This window comes from Heptranchias perlo, unplaced genomic scaffold, assembly GCF_035084215.1.
Source record: "Heptranchias perlo isolate sHepPer1 unplaced genomic scaffold, sHepPer1.hap1 HAP1_SCAFFOLD_156, whole genome shotgun sequence".
Taxonomy (NCBI): domain Eukaryota; kingdom Metazoa; phylum Chordata; class Chondrichthyes; order Hexanchiformes; family Hexanchidae; genus Heptranchias; species Heptranchias perlo.
The window spans coordinates 758,320-784,220 of NW_027138817.1; the positions used below are offsets into that span (position 1 = coordinate 758,320).

Sequence of the window (25,901 nt, forward strand, 5' to 3'; positions counted from 1 at the left end):
GGTTCCCTGGGCCATTTACTGAGTGGATTCCCTTTGCTGGTTGGTTAGTGGATTCCTTAGGCTGGTCAGTTAGTGGAATCCCTGGGCTGGCCAGTTTGTGGGTTCCCTGGGTTGGTCAGAAAGTGGATTCCCTGGGCTGGGCAGCTAAAGGATTCCCTAGACTGCTCTTTTAATGATTCCCTGGGCCAGTCAGTTAGTGGACTCCCTGGGTTGGTCAGTTAGTGGAATCCCTGGGCTGGTCAGTTGGTTGATTACCTGTTCCAGTCAGTTAGTGGATTCGCTGGGCTGGTCAATTAGTTGATTCCCTCGATCGGTGAATTAATTGAATCCCAGGGCTAGTCAGTTAGTGGATTCCCAGGGCTGGGTTGTTAATGGTTCCCTGGACCAGTTGTAGTGGATTTGCTGGGCTGGTCAATTGGTTGATTCGATGGGCTGATCACTTAATGGGCTGGTCAGTTAGTGGGTTCCCTGGGCTGGTCGGTAAGTGGATTCCCTGGGCTGGGCAGCTAATGGATTCATTGAGTTGCTCTTTTAATGATTCCCTGAGCTGGTCAGTTAGTGGGTTCCCTGGCACTGTTAGTGGATTCCTTGGGACAGTTAATTAGTGGATTCCCTGAGCCGGTCAGTTAGTTGATTCCCTGGCACTGTCAGTTAGTGGATTCCCTGAGCTGGTCAGTTAGTGGATTCCCTGGCACTGTCAGTTAGTGGATTCCCTGGGCCGGTCAGTTAGTGGATTCCCTGGCACTGTCAGTTAGTGGATTCCCTGGCACTGTCAGTTAGTGGATTCCCTGAGCTGGTCAGTTAGTGGATTCCCTGGCACTGTCAGTTAGTGGATTCCCTGGGCCGGTCAGTTAGTGGATTCCCTGGCACTGTCAGTTAGTGGATTCCCTGAGCCGGTCAGTTAGTGGATTCCCTGGCACTGTCAGTTAGTGGATTCCCTGAGCCGGTCAGTTAGTGGATTCCCTGGCACTGTCAGTTAGTGGATTCCCTGAGCCAGTCAGTTAGTGGATTCCCTGGCACTGTCAGTTAGTGGATTCCCTGAGCCGGTCAGTTAGTTGATTCCCTGGCACTGTCAGTTAGTGGATTCTCTGGCACTGTCAGTTAGTGGATTCCCTGGCACTGTCAGTTAGTGGATTCCCTGAGCCGGTCAGTTAGTGGATTCCCTGAGCTGGTCAGTTAGTGGATTCCCTGGCACTGTCAGTTAGTGGATTCCCTGGCACTGTCAGTTAGTGGATTCCCTGAGCTGGTCAGTTAGCTGATTCCCTGGCACTGTCAGTTAGTGGATTCCCTGGCACTGTCAGTTAGTGGATTCCCTGAGCTGGTCAGTTAGCTGATTCGCTGGCACTGTCAGTTAGTGGGTTCCCTGGGCTGGTCAGTTAATGGATTCGCTGGCTTGGTCAGAGTTGATTCCTTGTGCTGGTCGGTTAGTGGATTCCTTTGAATGATCAATTAGTGGATTTCCTGGGCTGATCCCGGTGTGAATTCCGTGTCCTTGGTTGGGTTACAGCCTGGGGCTGCTCCATGTGCCGATCCCCTGGGCTGATCCTTGCGCTTGGTTCGGTTCCAGCCCGGGGTCATATGCGGGTGAATAGTGCCGGAGCAGCAGTTTAGCGGCTGTTTGCAGCGACCACACTGACCGAGTGCAACAGGCGGAGCCGTGGGTGTAAAGTGAGAGTTCGGGGGTGGGTGGGTGGGGGGGCTCCGGAGCGGCCCCGGTACCGGGACAGTGCAACCTCCCGCATCGCCCACCGCCACCCCCCACAAGAAGTCCCAGCGATTAACGGGGAGAGAGGGACAAGCGGGGAAAGCGAGCGGGGCGGCGAAGTGGAGATGGTGAGACGGGCCAGGGAGATGCCCAGCCCCGTGGGCGATGCCAGCCTGGAGCCCGGCATCAAGGAGATGAACGAGACGTGGAAGGGGGCGGTCGCCTGCCTGGGGGTGGCCCTGCTCTTCCTCATGACCATCGGCGTCCTTTACTGGCAGGTGGTGGACAAGCCGGACACCAACTGGATCCTGAAGGGGCAGATCAGCGGGCTGGTGTGGGACAGGAGGAGCCTGTCCCTCTCACTGAGGACCCTGAGCCAGGACAAGACCCTCGCCCAGATCGACTCGGGCCACTTGCCTGACACGGGACTGGCCCTGCTCAGGAACCTCTGCTGGCTCAACCGAACCCAGTTCTGCCACACATGGGACGGCGTGGCTGAGCTCAGGGTGTCCGTGGGACCGGCAAACCAGAGTGTTGCAGAGTGTTACCAGGTGGAGTGGACACCCAGGGACTGCCAAGTGGCTCTCAAGGTAACTGCTCACAGGCAAATGGGAGTTTGTTAATTTTAAACAACTTGTCACGGTGTCAGCGTAATAATATGCCGTGTGTTACTGGGACTGGGGTATAATACATAGAAATTAAGGCACAGAATCAGGCCATTCGGCCCAACACGTCCAAGCAGGTGGGTTTACTCCACACGAGCCTCCTCTCACTCCTCTTTATCTAACCCTATCAGCATATCTTTCTTTTTTTTATTCCTTCATGTGATGTGGGCGTCGCTGGCGAGGCCAGCATTTATTGCCCATCCCTAATTGCCCTTGAGAAGGTGGTGGTGAGCCGCCTTCTTGAACCTCTGCAGTCCGTGTGGTGACGGTTCTCCCACAGTGCTGTTAGGAAGGGAGTTCCAGGATTTTGACCCAGCGAGGATGAAGGAACGGCGATATATTAGGGTATCAGCAGTGGCTCAGTAATATCTCTCTCCCCTGAGTCAGGAGTCTGTGGGTTCAAGCTCCACTTCAGTGATACACGATGTGTTATTATATAATATATACTGCAGTGTTATATCCTGTGATACACGGTGTGTTATTATATAATATATACTGCAGTGTTATATCCAGTGATACATGGTGTGTTATTATATAATATATACTGCAGTGTTATATCCAGTGATACATGGTGTGTTATTATATAATATATACTGCAGTGTTATATCCTGTGATACATGGTGTGTTATTATATAATATATACTGCAGTGTTATATCCAGTGATACACGGTGTGTTATTATATAATATATACTGCAGTGTTATATCCAGTGATACACGGTGTGTTATATAATATATACTGGAGTGTTATGTCCAATGATACACGGTGCGTTATTATATAATATATACTGCAGTGTTATATCCTGTGATACATGGTGTGTTATTATATAATATATACTGCAGTGTTATATCCTGTGATACATGGTGTGTTATTATATAATATATACTGCAGTGTTATATCCTGTGATACATGGTGTGTTATTATATAATATATACTGCAGTGTTATATCCTGTGATACATGGTGTGTTATTATATAATATATACTGCAGTGTTATATCCTGTGATACATGGTGTGTTATTATATAATATATACTGGAGTGTTATATCCTGTGATACATGGTGTGTTATTATATAATATATACTGCAGTGTTATATCCAGTGATACACGGTGTGTTATTATATAATATATACTGGAGTGTTATATCCTGTGATACACGGTGTGTTATTATATAATATATACTGGAGTGTTATATCCTGTGATACACGGTGTGTTATTATATAATATATACTGGAGTGTTATATCCAGTGATACATGGTGTGTTATTATATAATATATACTGCAGTGTTATATCCAGTGATACACGGTGTGTTATTATATAATATATACTGGAGTGTTATATCCTGTGATACATGGTGTGTTATTATATAATATATACTGGAGTGTTATATCCAGTGATACTCGATGTGTTATTATATAATATATACTGGAGTGTTATATCCAGTGATACACGATGTGTTATTATATAATATATACTGGAGTGTTATATCCAGTGATACACGATGTGTTATTATATAATATATACTGGAGTGTTATATCCAGTGATACACGATGTGTTATTATATAATATATACTGGAGTGTTATATCCTGTGATACACGGTGTCACTGGATATAACACTGCAGTATATATAATAGCACATCATATATCACAGGATATAACACAGCTGTAATTGCACCCTCCCACGAGTGGAGACACTCTCACATCTTTATATGTCTTTAGATAGACAGGGTAAATCCTTTGTATTCCTTTGTCTTGGTGTCAGGGGATTGACCAATGCATGAAACTGCCCCATATTTTCAACCAGAGTTAGTGAGCCTTCTTTGTTGGTGTCACTGCTTATGCTCAAAAACTAATAAAGCCAAAGGTTACTTAGTGACTGGGCAGCCTCTGAATTGTTACTGTATGTCAGTGTATACTTGGGGAAACACCATTTCATTATCTCTGAAGGCTGACCCATCAGAGATATACCTGAGAGGAAAAGTATAAATGTTTCAGTGTTAACACATGTGACATGAAAGGCATTATTGCACAGACAACACTGTCTAATCTACTCAGCTTGTGAAGGTGAACTGTGTGAGATCAATGTAGGAATTGCATTTCTCACATTTGAAATCCCATCGTGGGGGTAGAGTTTCTGCTGGATTGCACTGGTTTTATCAGCGCAATCTGCCTGAACCAGCACAAAAGGTTGCGGATAATCGAGTTTGCATGATCTTTAAAACTTAACACACTTAAATACATCAAGGAATACATTTTAATGGAAAGAGGAGAAATAAAGAATTACGTTCTATTACACTGCCCAATTGCGCTGATTGTGGAAATGCATTTCAGCGGAAACTTAACTGTAACCGAACCAGTGCAATTTCATCGCAATTTGTGCCCAATTTGCGGATTGTCCCCAAAGCAGAAACTCTACCCCCCGTACCCCCCGCCCCCGCCCGGGTCTACAAAAAACTGCTCCATCCAAAAATCTTGGTGATTATCAGATTACGGAAGAAATGTGTTCCAACCCACGATGGACTGAATTTATCTTTATGATTTTAAGTATTGAACTATTCATTTCTTGCTGTGTCTTAATTGCTTTTATTTCAAGTAAATCTATTAGTTTTAGTGCCTTTACAGCCTTTCAAAGATAAGATACGATAACATTCTGAGCATGCCTCTTACATCTATTATACCATACTTCAGGTATCATTTATTAGTCCCGTATCTCACTCACTACGTATACAGACAACGGTGAAGCTTATTCTCGGTGGGACTTCAGACTTCAGACTTAGAGCAGTGAGATGCTGCTATTTCCCTCTGATTAATAATTGTGTGAATTTGAGTTTGACATGTGGGAGATCAGGTTAACACTGTCCACATTTTGAAGTTAGACACGAATGAAGGCAGTGCAGGAACCCTCGTGGTGTGTACCAATGTGGATCCACAATGTAGCCAGTGACAGCACATTGGCACTAAGTGCCAGACAGTTGAATCTGTGGAGCAAAGGAGCTCTGTGTTCGAGCAGCAAATGACAAAACTCTGCAGCATCACAGAGGAAGAGGGGTGTTGGGATTATAATCAACAGAACATGGTCAACCAAGAAGTGGACATTACAGGACACATGGATAGAGTAGAAAGAGAGTTAGTTTATGAGAGGGATGGGATTCAATGGGAGAATTAATGTACCAGAAGGATGGGCTTCAATGGAAGAGTTAATGTACCAGAGGGATGGGTTTTAATGGAAGAGATAATGAACCAGAGTGATGGGATTCAGTGGGAGAGTTAATGTACCAAATGAATGGGCTTCAATGGGAGAGTTAGTGTACCAAAGGAATGGGTTTTAATGGGAGAGTTAATGTACCAGAGAGATGGGTTTTAATGGGAGAGATAATGTACCAGAGTGATGGGATTCAGTGGGAGAGTTGATGTTCTCAAGGGATGGGATTCAATGGGAGAGTTAATGTACCAGAGGGATGGGCTTCAATGGGAGAGTTGATGTTCTCGAGGGATGGGATTCAATGGGTGAGATAATGTACTGGAGGGATGGGGTTCACTGGGAGAGTTAATGTACCAGAGGGATGGCATTCAATGGAAGAGTTCATGTTTCAGAGGGATGGGATTCAATGGGAGAGTTAATTTACCGGAGGAATGGGACTCAATGGGTGAGTTAATTTACCGGAGGGATGGGATTCAATGGGAGAGTTAATTTATTGGAGGGATGGGCTTCAATGTCTGAGGTAATGTTCCAAAGGGAGGGGATTCTTTGGGAGAGTTAATGTACGAAAGGGATGGGATTCAATGGGAGGTGAATGTACCAGAGGGATGGGATTCAGTGGGAGTGCTAATGTACCAGAGGGATGGGATTCAATGGGAGAGTTAATGTACCAGAGGGATGGGATTCATTGGAAAAGTTAATGTACCAGACGGATGGGATTCAATGGGAGGGTGAATGTACCAGAGGGGTGGGAGTTAATGGGAGAGTTAATGTACCAGAGGGATGGGATTCAATGGGAGGGTGAATGTACCAGAGGGGTGGGAGTTAATGGGAGAGATAATGTGCCAGAGGGATGGGATTCACTGGGAGAGTTCATGTACCAGATGGATGGGATTCAGTGGGAGAGTTAATGTACCAGACGGATGGGATTCAATGGGAGAGTTAATGTACCAGATGGATGGGATTCAATGGGAGGGTGAATGTACCAGGGGGATGGAATTCAATGTGAGAGTTAATGTACCAGAGTGATGGGTTTCAATGGGAAAGTTAAAGTACCAGAGAGATGTGATTCATCGGGAGAGATAATGTACCAGAGGGATGGGCTTCAATGGGAGAGTTAATGTACCAGAGGGATGTGATTCATTGGGAGAGATAATATACCAGAGTGATGTAATTCATTGGGAGAGATAATGTACCAGAGGGATGGGATTCAATGGGAGAGTTAATGTACCAGAGGGATGGGTTTCAATGGGAGAGTTAATGTAGCATAGGGTTGGGATTCATTGGGAGAGTTAATGTAGCATAGGAATGGGCTTCAATGGGAGAGTTAATGTACCAGAGTGATGGGGTTCAATGGGAGAGTTAATGTACCAGAGGCATTGGTTTTAATGGGAGAATTAATGTACCAGACGGATGGGATTGAATGGGACTGTTAATGTGCCAGAGGGGTGGGAGTCAATGCGAGAGTTAATGTACCAGAGGGATGGGCTTCAATGGGAGAGTTAATCTACCAAAGGAATGGGATTCATTCGGAGAGTTAATGTACCAGAGGGATGAGATTCAATGGGAGGGTGAATGTACCAGGGGGTGGGAGTCAATGGGAGAGTTAATGTACCAGACGGATGGGATTCAATGGGAGAGTTAACGTACTAGAGGGGTGGAGTCAACGCGAGAGTTAATGTACCAGAGGGATGGGCTTCAATGGGAGAGTTAATGTACCAGAGGGATGGGCTTCAATGGGAGAGTTAATGTACCAGAGGGATGGGCTTCAATGGGAGAGTTAATGTACCAAAGGAATGGGATTCAATGGGAGAATTAATGTACGAGGTGGATGGGATTCAATGGGACAGTTAATGTACCAGAGGGATGGGATTGAATGGGAGTGTTAATCTACCAAAGGAATGGGATTCATTGGGAGAGTTAATGTACCAGAGGGATGGGATTCAATGGGAGGGTGAATGTACCAGAAGGGTGGGCTTCAATGGGAGAGTTAATGTACCAAAGGAATGGGATTCAATGGGAGCATTAATGTACGAGGTGGATGGGATTCAATGGGACAGTTAATGTACCAGACGTGTCGGATTCAATGGGAGAGTTAATGTACCAGGGAGATGGGATTCAATGGGAGAGTTAATGTACCAGATGGATGGGATTCAATAAGAGAGTTAAGGACCAGACGGATGGGATTCAATGGGAGAGTTAATGTACCAGACGGATGGGTTTCAGTGGGAGGGTGAATGTACCAGAGGGATGGGATTCGATAGGAGTGTTAATGTACGACAGTGATTGGTTTCAATGGGAGAGTAAATGTTCCAGATTGATGGGGTTCAATGGGACTGTTAATGTACCAGAATGATGGGTTCAATAGGAGAGTTGATGTACCAGAGTAATGGGATTCAATGGCAGAGTTAATGTACCAGAGGGTTGGGTTTTAATGGGAGAGTTAATGCACCAGAGTGATGGGCTTCAATAGAAGAGTGAATGCACCAGAAGGATGAGATTCAATGCGAGAGTTAATGTACCAGAGGGATGGAATTTAATGGGAGAGTTAATGTACCAGAGGGATTGGGCTTCAATGGGAGAGTTAATGTACCAGAGGGATGGGTTTTAATGGGAGAGTTAATGCACCGGAGGGATGGGATTCAATGGGGGAGTTAATGTACCAAAGGGTTGAGATTCAATGGGAGAGTTAATGTTTCGGATGGATGGGATTCAATGGGAGAGTTAATGTTTCGGATGGATGGGATTCAATGGGAGAGTTATTGTATCGGATGGATTTGGTTCAATGGGAGAGTTAATGTACCGGAGAGATGGGATTCAATGGAGAGTTAATTTACCGGAGGGATGGGATTCAGTGGGAGAGTTAATTTACCAGAGAGACGGGATTCAATGGGAGAGTTAATTTATCGGCGGGACAGGCTTTATTGGCTGAGGTAATGTTCCAAAGGGATGGGATTCAATGGGAGAGTTAATTTACCAGAGGGATGGGCTTGAATGGGTGGGTGAATGTACCAGAGGAATGGGTTTCAATGGGAGACTTGATGGACCAGACGGATGGGATTGAATGGGAGTGTTAATGTGCCAGAGGGGTGGGAGTCAATTCGAGAGTTAATGTACCCGAGGGATGGGCTTCAATGGGAGAGTTAATCTACCAAAGGAATGGGATTCATTGGGAGAGTTAATGTACCAGAGGGGTGGGAGTCAATGGGAGAGTTAATGTACCAGGGAGATAGGATTCAATGGGATGGTGAATGTGCCAGATGGGTGGAAGTCAATGGGAGAGATAATGTACCAGAGGGATGGGATTCAATGAGAGAGTTAATGTACCAGAGGATGGGATTCAATGGGAGAGTTAATTTACCGGAGGGACGGGATTCAATGGGAGAGTTAATTTACCGGAGGGACGGGATTCAATGGGAGAGTTAATTTACCGGAGGGACGGGATTCAATGGGAGAGTTAATTTACCGGAGGGACGGGATTCAATGGGAGAGTTCATTTACCGGAGGGACGGGATTCAATGGGAGAGTTAATTTACCGGAGGGACGGGATTCAATGGGAGAGTTCATTTTCCGGAGGGATGGGATTCAATGGGAGAGTTAATTTACCGGAGGGATGGGATTCAATGGGAGAGTTAATTTACCGGAGGGATGGGATTCAATGGGAGAGTTAATTTACCGGAGGGATGGGATTCAATGGGAGGGTTAATTTATCGGCGGGACGGGATTCAATGGGAGAGTTAATTTATCGGCGGGACGGGCTTCATTGGCTGAGGTAATGTTCCAAAGGGATAGGATTCAATGGGAGAGTTAATTTACCAGAGGGATGGGCTTGAATGGGTGGGTGAATGTACCAGAGGGACGGGTTTCAATGGGAGAGTTAATGTACCAGACGGATGGGATTGAATGGGAGTGTTAATGTGCCAGAGGGGTGGGAGTCAATGGGAGAGATAATGTACCAGAGGGATGGGATTCAATGGGAGAGTTAATGTACCAGACGGATGGGATTCAATGGGAGGGTGAATGCATCAGAGGGGTGGGAGTTAATGGGAGAGATAATGTACCAGAGTAATGGGGTTCAATTTAAGAGTTAATGTACCGGAGGGATTGGGCTTCAATGGGGGAGTTAATGTACCAGAGGGATGGGTTTTAATGGGTGAGTTAATGTACCAGAGGGATGGGATTCAATGGGAGAGTAAATGTACCAGACGGATGGGCTTAAATAGGAGAGTTAATGTACCAAAGTGATGGGCTTCAATGGGAGAGTTAATTTACCGGAGGGGTGGGAGTTAATGGGAGAGTTAATGTACCAGAGTAATGGGGTTCAATTTAAGAGTTAATGTACCAGAGGGATTGGGCTTCAATGGGAGAGTTAATGTACCAGAGGATGGGATTCAATGGGAGAGTTAATTTACCGGAGGGATGGGATTCAGTGGGAGATTTAATTTACCGGAGGGACGGGATTCAATGGGAGAGTTAATTCACCGGAGGGACGGGATTCAATGGGAGAGTTAATTTACCGGAGGGATGGGATTCAATGGGAGAGTTAATTTACCGGAGGGACGGGATTCAATGGGAGAGTTAATTTATCGGCGGGACGGGATTCAGTGGGAGAGTTAATTTATCGGCGGGACGGGCTTCATTGGCTGAGGTAATGTTCCAAAGGGATGGGATTCAATGGGAGAGTTAATTTACCAGAGGGATGGGCTTGAATGGGTGGGTGAATGTACCAGAGGGATGGGTTTCAATGGGAGAGTTAATGCACCAGACGGATGGGATTGAATGGGAGTGTTAATGTGCCAGAGGGGTGGGAGTCAATGCGAGAGTTAATCCACCAGAGGGATGGGCTTCAATGGGAGATTTAATCTGCCAAAGGAATGGGATTCATTGGGAGAGTTAATGTACCAGAGGGATGGGATTCAATGGGAGGGTGAATGTACCAGAGGGGTGGAGTTAACGGGAGAGTTAATGTACCAGAGGGATGGGCTTCAATGGGAGAGTTAATGTACCAATGGAATGGGATTCAATGGGAGAATTAATGTACCAGAGGGATGGGCTACAATGGGAGGGTGAATGTACCAGAGGGGTGGAGTTAACGGGAGAGTTAATGTACCAGAGGGATGGGCTTCAATGGGAGAGTTAATGTACCAAAGGAATGGGATTCAATGGGAGAATTAATGTACGAGGCGGATGGGATTCAATGGGAGAGTTAATGCACCAGATGGGTGGAAGTCAATGGGAGAGATAATGTACCAGGGAGTTGGGATTCAATGGGAGGGTGAATGTACCAGAGGGATGGGAATTAATTGGAGAGATAATGTACCAGAGTAATGGGGTTCAATTTAAGAATGAATGTACCGGAGGGATTGGGCTTCAATGGGGGAGTTAATGTACCAAAGGGTTGAGATTCAATGGGAGAGTTAATGTAGCAGAGGGATGTGATTCAATGGGAGAGTTAATGTACCAGAGGGATGGAATTTAATGGGAAATTTAATGTACCAGAGGGGTGGGATTGAATGGGAGAGTGAATGTACCAGCGGGATGGGATTCAACAGGAGAGTTAATGTACGAGAGGGATGGGATTCAATGGGAGAGTTAATGTACCAGAGGGATGGGATTCAACAGGAGAGTTAATGTACAAGAGGCATTGGATTCAATGGGAGGGTGAATGTACCAGAGGGATGGGGTATAATGGGGGAGTTTTTGTTCCAGAGGGATGGGGAACAATGGGGTAGTTAATGTACCAGAGAGTTGGGTTTCCATGGGGTATTAATGTACCAGAGAGATGGGATTCAATGGGTGAATTAATGGACCAGAGAGTTGGGATTCAATGTGAGAGCTAATGTACCAGAGTGATAGGCTTCATTGTGAGAGTTAATGTACCAGAGGGATGGGATTCAATGGGAGGGTTAATGTACCTGAAGGTTGGGATTCAATGGGATCGTTAATGTACCAGAGTGATGGGCTTCAATGGGAGAGTTAATCTACCAGAGTGATGGGCTTCATTGGGAGAGTTAATTTCACAGAATGATGGGCTTCAATGGGAGAGTTAATGTACCAGAGGGATGGGATTTAATGGGAGAGTTAATGTACCAGAGGGATGGGATTTAATGGGAGAGTTAATGTACCAGAGGGATTGGATTCAATGGGAGGGTGAATGTACCGGAGGGATGGGACTCAATGGGAGAGTTAATGTACCAGAAGGATGGGCTTAAATAGGAGAGTTAATGTCCCAGAGTAATGGGATTCAATGGAAGAGTTAATGTACCAGAGGTTTGGGTTTTAATGGGACAGTTAATGTACCAGAGTGATGGGATTCAATGGGAGGGTGAATGTACCAGAGGGGTGGGATTCAATGGGAGGGTGAATGTACCAGAGGGGTGGGAGTCAATTGGAGACTTAATGTCCCAGAGGGATGGGCTACAATGGGAGAGTTAATGTACCCGAGGGGTGGAGTCAACGGGAGAGTTAATGTACAAGAGGGATGGGCTTCAATGGGAAAATTAATGTACGAGGTGGATGGGATTCAATGGGACAGTTAATGTACCAGACGTGTCGGATTCAATAGGAGAGTTAATGTACCAGGGAGATGGGATTCATTGGGATGGTGAATGTGCCAGATGGGTGGAAGTCAATGGGAGAGATAATGTACCAGAGCGATGGGATTCAATGGGAGGGTGAATGTACCAGAGGGGTGGGAATTAATGGGAGAGATAATGTACCAGAGTAATGGGGTTCAATTTAAGAGTTAATGTACCAGAGGGATTGGGCTTCAATGGAAGAGTTAATATACCAGAGGGATGGTTTTTAATGGGAGAGATAATGTACAGAGGGATGGGTTTTAATGGAAGAGTTAATGTACCAAAGGGTTGAGATTCAATGGAAGAGTTAATGTAGCAGAGGGATGTGATTCAATGGGAGAGTTAATGTATCGGATGGATTGGGTTCAATGGGAGAGTTAATGTACCGGAGGGGTGGGATTCAATGGGAGAGTTAATGTATCGGATGGATTGGGTTCAATGGGAGAGTTAATGTAGCAGAGGGATGGAATTTAATGGGAGAGTTAATGTACGAGAGGGATGGGATTCAATGGGAGAGTGAATGTACAAGAGGGATGGAATTTAATGGGAGAGTTAATGTACGAGAGGGATGGCATTCACTGGGAGAGTTACTGTACCAGAGTGATACGCTTCACTCGGGGAGTTAATGTATCAGAGGAATGGGCTTCAATGGGAGACTTAATGTACCAGAGGGATGGGGTTCAATTTAAGAGTTAATGTACCAGAGGGATAGGCTTCAATGGGAGAGTTAATGTATCGGATGGACTGGGTTCAATGGGAGAGTTAATGTACCAGAGGGATGGAATTTAATGGGAGAGTTAATGTACCAGAGGGATGGAATTTAATGGGAGAGTTAATGTACCAGAGGGATGGGATTCAATGGGAGAGTTAATGTATCGGATCTATTGGGTTCAGTGGGAGAGTTCATGTATCGGATGGATTGGGTTCAATGGGAGAGTTAATGTACCGGAGGAATGGGACTCAATGGGAGAGTTATTGTACGAGAGGGATTGGATTCAATGGGAGGGCGAATGTACCAGAGGGATGGGGTACAATGGGGGAGTTTTTGTTCCAGAGGGATGGGGTACAATGGGGTAGTTAATGTACCAGAGAGTTGGGATTCGATGGGGGAATTAATGTACCAGAGAGATGAGATTCAATGGGTGAATTAATGGACCAGAGAGTTGGGATTGAATGCGAGAGTTAATGTACCAGAGTTATGGGCTTCAATGTGAGAGTTAATCTACCAGAGTGATGGGCTTCAATGGGAGAGTTAATTTCACAGAATGATGGGCTTCAATGGGAGAGTTAATGTACCAGAGGGATGGGATTTAATGGGAGAGTTAATGTACCAGAGGCATGGGATTTAATGGGAGAGTTTATGTACCAGAGGCATGGGATTTAATGGGAGAGTTTATGTACCAGAGGGATGGGCTTCAATCGGGGAGTTAATGTACCAGCGAAATGGGGTTCAATGGATGAGATAATGTACCAGAGGGATGGGTTTTAATGGGAGAGTTAATTTGCGAGAGGAATGGGCTACAATGGGTGAGTTAATGTACCAGAGTAATGGGGTTCAATGGAAGAGTTAATGTACCAGAGGGATGGGCTTCAATGGGAGAGTTAATCTACCAGAGGGATTGTTTTAATGGGAGAGTTAATATACCAGAGGGATGGGCTTCAATGGGAGAGTTAATGCCCCAGAGGAATGGGATTCAATGGGTGAGTTAATGTACCGGAGGGAAGGGGTTCCATGGGAGAGTTAACGTACCAGAGAGATGGGATTGAATGGGAGAGTTAATTTATCGGAGTGATGGGATTCAATGAGAGAGTTAATGTACCAGAGGGATGGGATTCATTGGGAGAGTTAATGTACCAGAGGGTTGGGGTTCAGTGAGAAAGTTAATGTACCAGAGGGATAGGATTCATTGGGGGAGTTAGTGTATCGAATGGATTGGGTTCAATGGGAGAGTTAATGTACCAGAGGAATTGCATACAATGGTAGATTTAATGTACCAATGGGGTGGGATTCAAAGGGAGAGTTAATGTATTGGATGGATTGGGTTCAATGGGAGAGTTATTGTATCGGATGGATTGGGTTCAATGGGAGAGTTATTGTATCGGATGGATTTGGTTCACTGGGAGAGTTAATGTACCAGAGGAATGGGATTCAAAGGGAGAGTTAATGTATCGGATGGATTGGGTTCAATGGGAGAGTTAATGTACCAGAGGGATGGGATTCAATGGGGAGATAATGTACCAGAGGGACGGGATTCACTGGGGAGTGTTAATGTAGCTAAGGGATGGGCTTCACTCGGGGAGTTAATGTACCAGAGTAATGGGGTTCAATTTAAGAGTTAATGTACCAGAGGAATGGGTTTTAATGGGAGAGATAATGTAGCAGATGGATGGGATTCAATGGGAGGGTGAATGTACCAGAGGGATGAGGTTAAATGGGAGAGTTAATTTATCAGAGGGATGGGCTTCAATGTGAGAGTTAATGGACCAGAGAGTTGGGATTCAATGGGAGAGTTAATGTACCAGAGGGATGGGATTCATTGGGAGAGTTAATGTACCAGAGGGATGGGATTCAATGGGGGGTGTTGATGTAGCAAAGCGATTGGCTTCAATTGGGGAGTTAATGTACCAGAGTAATGGGGTTCAATGGGAGAGTTAATGTATCAGAGGGATGGCCTTCAATGGGAGAGTTAATGTACTGGAGGGATGGGATTCACTGGGAGAGTTAATGTACCAAAGGAATGGGCTTTAATGGGAGAGTAAATGTACCAGAGGGATGGGGTCTAATGGGAAAGTTAATGTACCAGGGGGATGGGGCCTAATGGGAGAGTAAATGTACCGGAGGGCTGGTATTCAATGGGAGAGTAAATGTACCAGAGGGATGAGGTTGAATGGGAGAGTTAATGCACCAAAGGAATGGGATTCAATGGGGGAGTTAATGTACCAAAGGGATGAGGTTAAATGGGAGAGTTAATGTACAAGAGGGATGGGTTTTAATGGGAGAGTTAATGTACCAGAGCGCTGGGATTCAATGGGAGAGTTAGTGTACCAAAGGAATGGGGTTCAATGGGAGAGTTAATGTACCAGAGGGGTGGGAGTCAATGCGAGAGTTAATGTACCAGAGGGATGGGCTTCAATGGGAGAGTTAATCTACCAAAGGAATGGGATTCATTGGGAGAGTTAATGTACCAGAGGGATGGGATTCAATTTTATATACACCAACTGTGTTATATACACTGAGTATTTTACATACACTCACTGTACAATGGTTGTATGATATACACTGGCTATGTTATATATACTGACTGTGTTATTTACACTGGCTGTGTTTGGTACACTGTGTTTTATACCAACTGTGTTATGTACATCAAGTATTTTATATATACTGACTGTGTTACATACACTGGCTGTGTTAGCTACACTGTCTGTGTTATATACAATAACTGTGTAATATACACTGACTGCATTATATATACTGACTGTGTTGGATACACTGGTATATTGTATATACTGACTGTGCTATAGACACTGATTGTGTTATGTACACCGACTGTTGTTTGCACTGACTGCTATATAAACCGACTGTGTTATATACACCGACTGTTATATATTGTGATTGTGTTACATGCACTGATTGTGTTATATACACTGAATGTGTTATATACACTGACAGTGTTATACGTACTATGTTATATACACTTATTGTTTTATATACACTGTTATATACACTGACTGATTTATATACACCAACTGTGTGATATATGCAGCTTGTGTTAAATGCATTGACTGTTATATACAGTGATTGTGTTTATATACACTGTCTATACAATACTTGTGTTATAAACACTGACTGTGTTACATACACTGACTGTGTTGTAGACAATAATTGTGTTCTATAAACGGATAGTATTGTATATACCGACTGTGTTATATAGATCGATTGTGTTAAATACACAAACTGTGTTATCAACACTGACTGTGTTGTATACACCGATTGTGTTATTTACACCGACTGTGTTGCATACGCTGATTTTTTAATATATACCATCTGTGTCACATACATCGACTGTCTCTGCACCTAGTATTTTATATACACTGCCTGTGTTATATACACTGGTTGTATGATAGACACTCGTGTTATGTATACTGACTGTGTTATATACACTGACTGTGCTATATACACTGACTGTGTCATATACACTGACTGTGCTATATACACTGACTGTGTCATATACACTGACTGTGCTATATATACTGACTGTGCTATATACACCGACTGTGCTATATATACTGACTGTTATATACATTGATTATGTTACATACAGTGTGTGTGTTATATACATTGCTTATATTACATACACTGAATGTGTTATATGTACACTGATTGTGTAATATACACTGATTGTGTTATTTACACTGACTGTTATATATACTGACTGATTTATACACACCAACTGTGTTTTATGCACAGCTTGCATCATATACATTGACTATTATAAACACTGACTGTGTGACATACACTGACTGTGTTATATACAACAATTGAGTTATATACACCAACTGTGTTATATACACCAACTGTGTTATTCACACTGACTCTGTTATTCACACTGACTGTTATATACAGCTACTGTGATATTTACACAGCTTGTATTATATATACTGACTGTGTTATACACACTGACTGTGTTACTTACACCGACTGTGTTATATACACCAACCGTGTTATATACACCGAGTATTTTATATACACTGACTATGTTATACACACTGACTGTGTTACATACATCGACTGTGTTATATACACCAATCGTGTTATATACGCCGAGTATTTTATATGCACTGACTGTTATATATACTGGTTGTACGATATACACTGGCTGTGTTATATATAAACTGACTGTGATATATAATCTGGCTGTTTTATATACACTGATTGTGTTATATACACTGACTGTTATATACATTCGGACCATTGAGCCCATGCCTGCTCTTTGTAAGTGCAATCCAGTGAGTCCCGTTCCCTTGCTTTTTCCCCATATCCATGCAAATTTTGACCCTTCAATTATTTTTTGAATCTGCCTCCACCACCCTTTCAGGCAGCACATTCCACATAACCACTCGCTGTGTAAGAAAGTTTTTCCTCATGTTGCTTTTGGTTCTTTTGCCAATCACCCTAAATCTGTGTCCTCTGGTTCTCAACTCTTCCACCAATGAGAACAGTTTCTCATTATTTACTATATCTAAACCCGTCATAATTTTGAACACTTCTATCAAATCTCCTCTTAACATTCTCTGCTCTAAGGAGAGCAACCCCAGTTTCTCCAGTCTATCCATGTAACTGAAGTCCCTCATCCCTGGAATCATTCTAGTAAATCTTTTCTGTATCCTCTGTAAGGCCTTGACATCCTTCCTAAAGAGTGGTGCCCAGAATTGGACACAATAATCCAATTGTGATCGAGCCAGTGTTTTATAAAGGTTCATCATGACTTCCTTGCTTTTGTACTCTATTTATAAAGCCCAGGATCCCGTATGCATTTTTTAACTGCTTTCTCAACCTGCCCTGCCACCTTCAAGGATTTGTGCACATATACCCCCAGATCCCTCTGTTCCTCCACCCCTTTTAGAGTTGTGCTGTCTAATTTATATTGCCTCTCCTCATTCTTCCTGCCAAAATGTATCACTTCGCACTTTCCTGCCTTAAATTTCATCAGCCATGCGTCCGCCCATTCCACCAGCCTGTCTATATCCTCTTGAAGTCTATCACTATCCTCCTCACTGTTTACTACATTTCCAAATTTGTGTTATCTGCAAATTTTGAAACTGTGCCCTGTACACCTAAGTCCAAGTCATTAATATATATCAAGAAAAGCAGTGGTCCCAGCACTGACCCCTGGGGAAAACCACTGTATACCTCCCTCCAGTCCAAAAAACAACCGTTCACCACTACTCTCTGTTTCCTGTCACTTAGCCGATTTCATATCATGTTACCGCTGCCCCTTTTATTCCATGGGCTTCAATTTTGCTGACAAGCCTATTATGTGGCACTTTATCAAACGCCTTTTGAAAGTCCATATACACCACATCAACCGCATTGCCCTCATCAACCCTTTCTGTTACCTCATCAAAATACTCAATCAGGTTAGTTAAACACGATTTGCCTTAACAAATCTGTGCTGTCTTTCCCTAATAAATCCACACTTGTCCAAGTGACTGTTAATTTTATCCCGGATTATCGTTTCTAAAAGCTTCCCCACCACTGAGGTTAAACTGGCTAGCCTGTAGTTGCTGGGTTTATCCTTGCACCTTTTTTTGAACGAGGGTGTAACATTTGCAATTCTCCAGTCCTCTGGCACCATATCTAAGGATGTTTGGAAGATTATGGCCAGCACCTCTGCCATTTCACCCTTACTTCCCTCAGCAACCTAGGATGCATCCCATCCGGACCGGGTGACTTATCTACTTTAAGTACAGCCAGCCTTTCTAGTACCTCCTGTTCATCAATTTTTAGCTCATCCAGTATCTTAAGTACCTCTGTCTCCATGCGTAGATCTCCTTTTTGGTGCCAAATGGGCCCCACCCCTTCTCACTACCTGTTTACTATTTATATGCCTGTAGTAGACTTTTGGATTCCTTTTGATCTTGGCTGCCAGTCTGTTCTCATATTCTCTCTTTGCTCCTCTTATTTCCTTTTTCACTTCTCCTCTTAACTTTCTATGCTCAGCCCAGTTCTCACTTGTATTATCAATCTGACATCTGTCATACGCCCCCTTTTTCTGCTTCATCTTACTCTCTAACTCTTTCATCATCCAGGGAGCTTTGGCTTTGGTTGCCCCACTTTTCCCCCTCGTGGGAATATACCTAGACTGAACCCGACCCATCTCCTCCACAGAGGCCGCCCATTGTTCGGTTACAGTTTTGCCTGCCAATCTTTGATTCCAATTTACCCGGGCCAGATCCATTCTCAACCCATTGAATTTGGCCCTCCTCCAATTAAGTATTTTTACTCTAGAATGCGTCTTGTCCTTCTCCATAACTAATCTAAACCTTATGATACTATGATCGCTGTTCCCTAAATGTTCCCCCACTGACTCTCGCTCCACTTGACCCACCTCATTCCCCAGAACTAGATCCAGCAATGCCTCCTTCCTCATTGGGCCAGAAACATACTGATCAAGAAAGTTCTCCTGAATACACTTCAGAAATTCCTCCCCTTCTTTGCCCTTTACACTATTACTATCCCAGTCTATATTAGGATAATTGAAGTCCCCCATTATCGCTACTCTATGGCTCTTGCACCTCTCTGTAATTTCCCTGAAAATTTGCTCCTTTATCTCCTTCCCACTAGTTGGTGGCCTATAGAATACACCCAGTAGTGTAATGGCACCTCTGTTGTTTCTTAACTTTAAGCAAATAGATTCTGTCCTTGACCCCTCCAGGACATCCTCTGTCTCCAGCACTGCAATATTCTCCTTAATCAATACTGCCACCCCCCTCCTTTCTTTCCTTCCCTATCTTTCCTGAACACCTTGTATCTAGGAATATTTAGTACGCAATCCTGCCCTTTTTTGAGCCTGGTCTCCGTTATCGCCACAACATCTCATGGCTATTTGCACCTGCAGCTCACCAACCTTATTTTCACACTTCGTGCATTTACATATATGCACTGTAAAGCTATCTTAGACCTTCTTGTATTCTCTCTTAGTCTAACCCTACCTAATACTGTACTATTTCTTGCTCTAGTGCTATCTGTCTCTCCCAATCCTTTGTGCAGCCTGTTTCTCCTTTCCAGTGCTACATCCTGGTGCCCATCCCCCTGCCAAATTAGTTTAAACCCTCCCCCCACGGCACTAGTCAGCCTCCCCGCGAGGACATTGGTCCCTGCTCTGTCTGGCCTGTGTAGGTCCCTCCTGCCCCAGAACAGGTCCCAATGCCCCAGGAATCTGGAGCCCTCCCTCTTGCACCGTGTCTCTAGGCTCGCATTAACCTGCCTTATCTTCCTATTTCTGTACTTACTAGCGCATGACACTGGGAGTAATCCAGAGAGCATGACCTTTGAGACCCTGCTTTTTAACTTCCTCCCTAGCCCCTGAAACTCTGACCGCGGGACCTCATCCTTTTTCTTTCCTATGTGGTTGGTTTCCACATGGACCGTGACTTCTGGCTGTTCCCCTTCCCCCTGCAGAATGTTCTGCACCCTCTCCATGATGTCCTTTACCCTGGCACCAGGGAGGCAACACATCATGTGGGACTCACGTCAGTGGTCACAGAAACGCCTGTCTGTCCCCCTGACTATCGAATCCCCTATGGTTACTGCATTTCTACACTTCACTGTGCCCCCCCCTGTGCAGTCCTTTGCCCCACGGTGCCATGCTCAGGACTGCACTCCTTCGAGGTGTCGTCACCCTCACTGATATTCAGTGCTGAATACCGGTTTGAGAGCGGCACACACCCAGAAGATTCCTGCACTGCCTGCCTCTTCCTACCCTTTCGGATGGCCACCCACTTGCTATCCTGAACTCTCTGTGGCTGTGGGGTGACCACCTCCTGGAATGTTCGATCCAGGAAACCTTCAGCCTCCCCAATGCCCTGCAGTGACTCCAGCCGCCCCTCAAGCTCAGAAACCCTCAGCTTGAGCTCGAGCAACTGGAGGCATTTCCTGCACATGTGGCCCTCCAGGATACAAGAAGTGTCCTGAAGTTCTCACATGGTGCAGGAATTGCAGGCAATGGGTCTCAGCTGTCCGTCCATTATATTTAGAAACTTTTTTTTTCCAAACTCCCTTTAAATACTCGATTATTATTAATTATTATTATTATTAACTTACCTTTTTATTCTCGGTCTTTCACAGCTCCTCCTCTCTGTTCACTGTGACGTCCCGGTGATGTCACTCCCTCTGTTCTCAGTGAATGGGGAATGGGCTCCTCCCCCGCTGCTCAGCACCCCTCCCCTCCACTCCCCTCCCCTCCCCTCCACTCCCCTCCCCTCCCCTCCACTCCCGACCACTCCCCTCCCCTCCACTCCAATACCCCCCCCTCCGCTCCACTCCCCTTCACTCCAATCCTCTCCCCTCCCCTCACCTCCACTCCCCTCCACTCCACTCCCCTCCACTCCACTCTCTCCCCTCCATTCCCCTCCCCTCCACTCCCCTTCACTCCCCTCCACTCCCACTCCTGTACTGATACCTGGGGCTCCACCCCCGGTGCTCAGCACCCCTCCCCTCCACTCCCTTCCACTCCCCTCCCCTCCCCTCCACTCCAATACCCCCCCTCCGCTCCACTCCCCTTCACTCCAATCCCCTCCCCTCCCCTCACCTCCACTCCCCTCCCCTCCCCTCCACTCCACTCCCCTCCACTCCACTCCCTCCCCTCCACTCCCCTCCCCTCCACTCCCCTTCACTCCCCTCCACTCCCACTCCTGTACTGATACCTGAGGCTCCTCCCCCGGTGCTCAGCACCCCTCCCCTCCACTCCAATACCCCCCCTCCGCTCCACTCCCCTTCACTCCAATCCCCTCCCCTCCCCTCACCTCCACTCCCCTCCCCTCCCCTCCACTCCACTCCCTCCCCTCCACTCCCCTTCACTCCCCTCCACTCCCCTTCACTCCCCTCCACTCCCCTTCACTCCCCTCCACTCCCACTCCTGTACTGATACCTGAGGCTCCTCCCCCGGTGCTTAGCACCCCTCCTCTCCACTCCCCTCCCCTCCCCTCCACTCCACTCCCCTCCCCTCCACTCCCCTCCCCTTCACTTCACTCCACTTCCCTCCACTCCCACTCCTGTACTGATATCTGGGGCTCCTCCCCCGGTGCTCAGCACCCCTCCCCTCCACTCCCCTCCCCTCCCTTCCACTCCACTTCACTCCCCTCCCCTCCACTTCTTTCCACTCCCCTCCCCTCCACTTCCCTCCCCTCCACTCCCCTTCCCTCCACTCCCCTCCACTCCCACTCCTGTACTGATACCTGGGGCTCCTCCCCTGGTGCTCAGCACCCCTCCTCTCCCCTCCCCTCTCCACCCCTCCACTTCCCTCCCCTCTGCTCCACTCCACTCCACTTCCCTCCACTCCCACTCCTGTACTGATACCTGGGGCTCCTCCCCCGTTGCTCAGCACCCCTCCCCTCCCTTCCACTCCACTTCACTCCACTCCCCTCCACTTCTTTCCACTCCCCTCCCCTCCCCTCCCCTCCACACCATTCCCCTCCCCTCCACTCCCCTTCCCTCCACTCCCCTCCACTCCCACTCCTGTACTGATACCTGGGGCTCCTCCCCTGGTGCTCAGCACCCCTCCTCTCCCCTCCCCTCCCCTCTCCTCCCCTTCACTTCACTCCACTTCCCTCCACTCCCACTCCTGTACTGATACCTGGGGCTCCTCCCCCGGTGCTCAGCACCTCTACCCTCCACTCCCCTCCCCTCCCCTCTCCTCCCCTTCCCTTCCACTCCACTCCACTCCACTCCCCTCCACTTCTCTCCACTCCCCTCCCCTGCCCTCCCCTCCACTCCACTCCATTCCCCTCCCCTCCACTCCCCTCCCCTCCCCTTCCCTCCACTCCCCTCCACTCCCACTCCTGTACTGATAGCTGGGGCTCCTCCCACGGTGCTCAGCACTCCTCCTCTCCACTCCCCTCTCCTCCCCTTCCCTCCACTTCCCTCCCCTCCGCTCCACTCCCCTCCACTCCTGTACTGATACCTGGGGCTCCTCCCCCCGGTGCTCAGTGCCCCTTCCCTCCACTCCACTCCCGCTCCTGTACTGATACCTGGGGCTCCTCCCCCGGTGCTCAGCACCCTCTCCCTCCACTCCACTCCCCTTCCCTCCACTCCACTCCACTCCCCTCCACTCCACTCCTGTACTGATACCTGGGTCCCGTCCCCCTGGTGCTCAGCGCCCCTTCCCTCCACTTCCCTCCCCTCCCCTCCACTCCACTCCACTCCCCTCCACTCCACTCCCGTTCCTGTACTGATACCTGGGGCTCCTCCCCCGGTGCTCAGCACCCCCTCCCTCCACTCCACTCCACTCCTGTACTGATACCTGGGTCTCTTCCCTCTATGCTCAGTGCCCCTTCCCTCCCCTCCATTCCCCTCCCGCTGTACGTTGACTGATTTATATGCACCAACTGTGTTATATACACAACTTGTGTAAAATAAACATTGACTGTGTAATATGCACTGACTGTTACATGCACCTATTGCGTTATATACAATGACCATATTATATACACTGACTGCGTATTATATACATTGACTGTTATACACACGGACTGTGTTATATGTGTCGACAGTGTTACATGTACAGCTTGTGTTATATACACTGATTGTATTATATACACTGACTGTGTTATATACACCATCTGTGTTATATACACAGATTGTGTTATATAAACTTTACTGTGTTTTATACACTGACTATGTTATGTACATGCAGTGTTATATGAACTGACTGTGTTATATCTACTGAGTGTGTTACATACAATGATTGTGTTCAATACATTGACTGTGTTACACATGCCAACTGTTTTATATATGCAGGTTGTGTTATATACACTGACTGTGTTACATACACTGATTGTGGTATATACACTGATTGTGGTATATACACTGACTCAGTTATATATTCTGGCTGTGTTATTTATACTGACTGTGTTGTATACACTGACTGCGTCATATACACTGAGTGTGTTATATACAATGATTGTGTTCAATACATTGTGTTATGTGCACTAACATGGGTTACATACACCAACTGTGTTACATACACCGAGTGTGTTATATACACCGATTGCGTTATATACACCGATTGTGTTATATACACAGACTATGTTATATACACCAACTGTGCTTATACGCTGACTGTGTTATATACATTGATTATGTTATGTACTCCATCTGTATTATCTATACCGGTTTTGTTATCTACACCCACTGCATTATATGCACTGACCGTGTTATATAGACTGACTCTAATATATACATCGACTGAGTTATTTACACCGGCTGTGTTACATACACTGATTGGGTTATATGCACTGACTGTGTTGTATATACCAATTGCACTGACTGTGTGATATATATTCACATCATTATATACACTGACTGTGTTGTATACATTGTGTTATATACACTGGTTGTGTTGTATGCACTGGCTGTTATATACACCGACTGTGTTATATATACCGACTGTGTTATGTACACCGACTGTGTTCTATACACCGATTGCGTTATATAAACTGACTGTGTTATATAAACTGACTGTGTTATATAGACCGACTGTGTTACACACGCCAACTGTTTTATATACACAGCTTGTGTTATCTACATTGACTGTGTTATATGCACTGACTGTGTTATATACACGGATTGTATATACAGCGACAGTGTTATAGACACCCTCTGTGTTATATGCACCGACTGTGTTATATACACTGATTGTGTTATACACACTGACCATGTTATATAAACTGACTGATATATACACCATCTATGTTATATACACAGATTGTGTTATATACACCACCATGTTATTTGCACTGACTGTTTTTTCTACACCGACTGTTTTGTAAACTGATTGTGTTACATGCACTAACTGTGTCCTATACACTGAATGTGTTATGTACACTGTTTGGGTTATATACGCTGACGGTGTTATATAGATCCGACAGTGTTGTATAAACTGATTGCTTTAAATACACTGACTGTGTGATATACACTCACATCATTATATACACTGACTGTTGTATACACTGACTGTGTTATATACACTGGTTGTGTTGTATGCACTGACTGTTATGTACACTGAGTGCATTATATACACTGACTGTGTTATCTACACTAACTGTGTTATCTACACTGACTATGTTATTTACACTCTCTGTGTTATATACATCAATTGTGTTATAAACATCGAGTGTGTTATTTACACTGTTATATTCACCAACTATTATATACACTGATTGTGTTATATACACCAACTGTGCTATATACACCGACTGTGTTATTAACACTGACTATGTTATACACACTGATTTTGTTACATACAGCAACTGTGTTGTATACACCAACTTTGCTTTGTCTGTGTTATATACACCGTCTGTGTTATATACACTGACTGTTTTATATACACCGACTATGTTATACACACTGTTTGTGTTATGGACACCAACTATGTTAAATATACCGACTGTGTTCTATACTCCGATTGCGTTATATACACTGACTGTCTTATATATACCGACTGTGTTATATAGACCGACTGTGTTATATAAACCGACTGTGTTATATACGCCTGTTTTATTTACACTGACTGCATTATATACTCTGGGGCTGTGTTATTTACACTGACAATGTTGCATAAGCTGATTTTTGTTATATACACTTACTGTGTTTTATACACTGGCTATGTTATGTACCATGCCTGTGTTATATGAACTGACTGTTGTATCTATTGAGTGTGTTATATACAATGACTGTGTCACACACGCTGACTGTTTTATATACACAGCTTGTGTTATCTACATTGACTGTGTTATATGCACTGACTGTGTTATATGCACTGACTGTGTTACATACACGGATTGTGTTATATACACTGACAATCTTATATATACCCTCTGTGTTATGTACACTGACTGTGTTATGTACACTGACTGTGTTATATTCACTGACTGTGTTATATAAACTGACTGATATATACAGTGTCTATGTTATATACGCCGTCTATGTTATATATACCAATTGTATTTTATACATTGACTGTGTTTTCTACACCG

General features: G+C 45.3%; 1 protein-coding gene across 3 annotated transcripts in view; it reads left to right on the plus strand.

The window, feature by feature from the left end:
• Nucleotides 1-1,651: 1,651 nt before the first annotated feature.
• The window catches only part of LOC137309260 (SITS-binding protein-like), a 208,605-nt gene continuing 184,355 nt past the window's right edge, over nt 1,652-25,901 (plus strand). For all 3 annotated transcript variants that reach the window (XM_067977522.1, XM_067977524.1, XM_067977523.1), the window contains exon 1: nt 1,652-2,295. In XM_067977522.1, the coding sequence (XP_067833623.1) occupies nt 1,831-2,295 (465 nt within the window). In that variant the 5' untranslated portion in view covers nt 1,652-1,830. The remainder of the gene's footprint in view (nt 2,296-25,901) is intronic.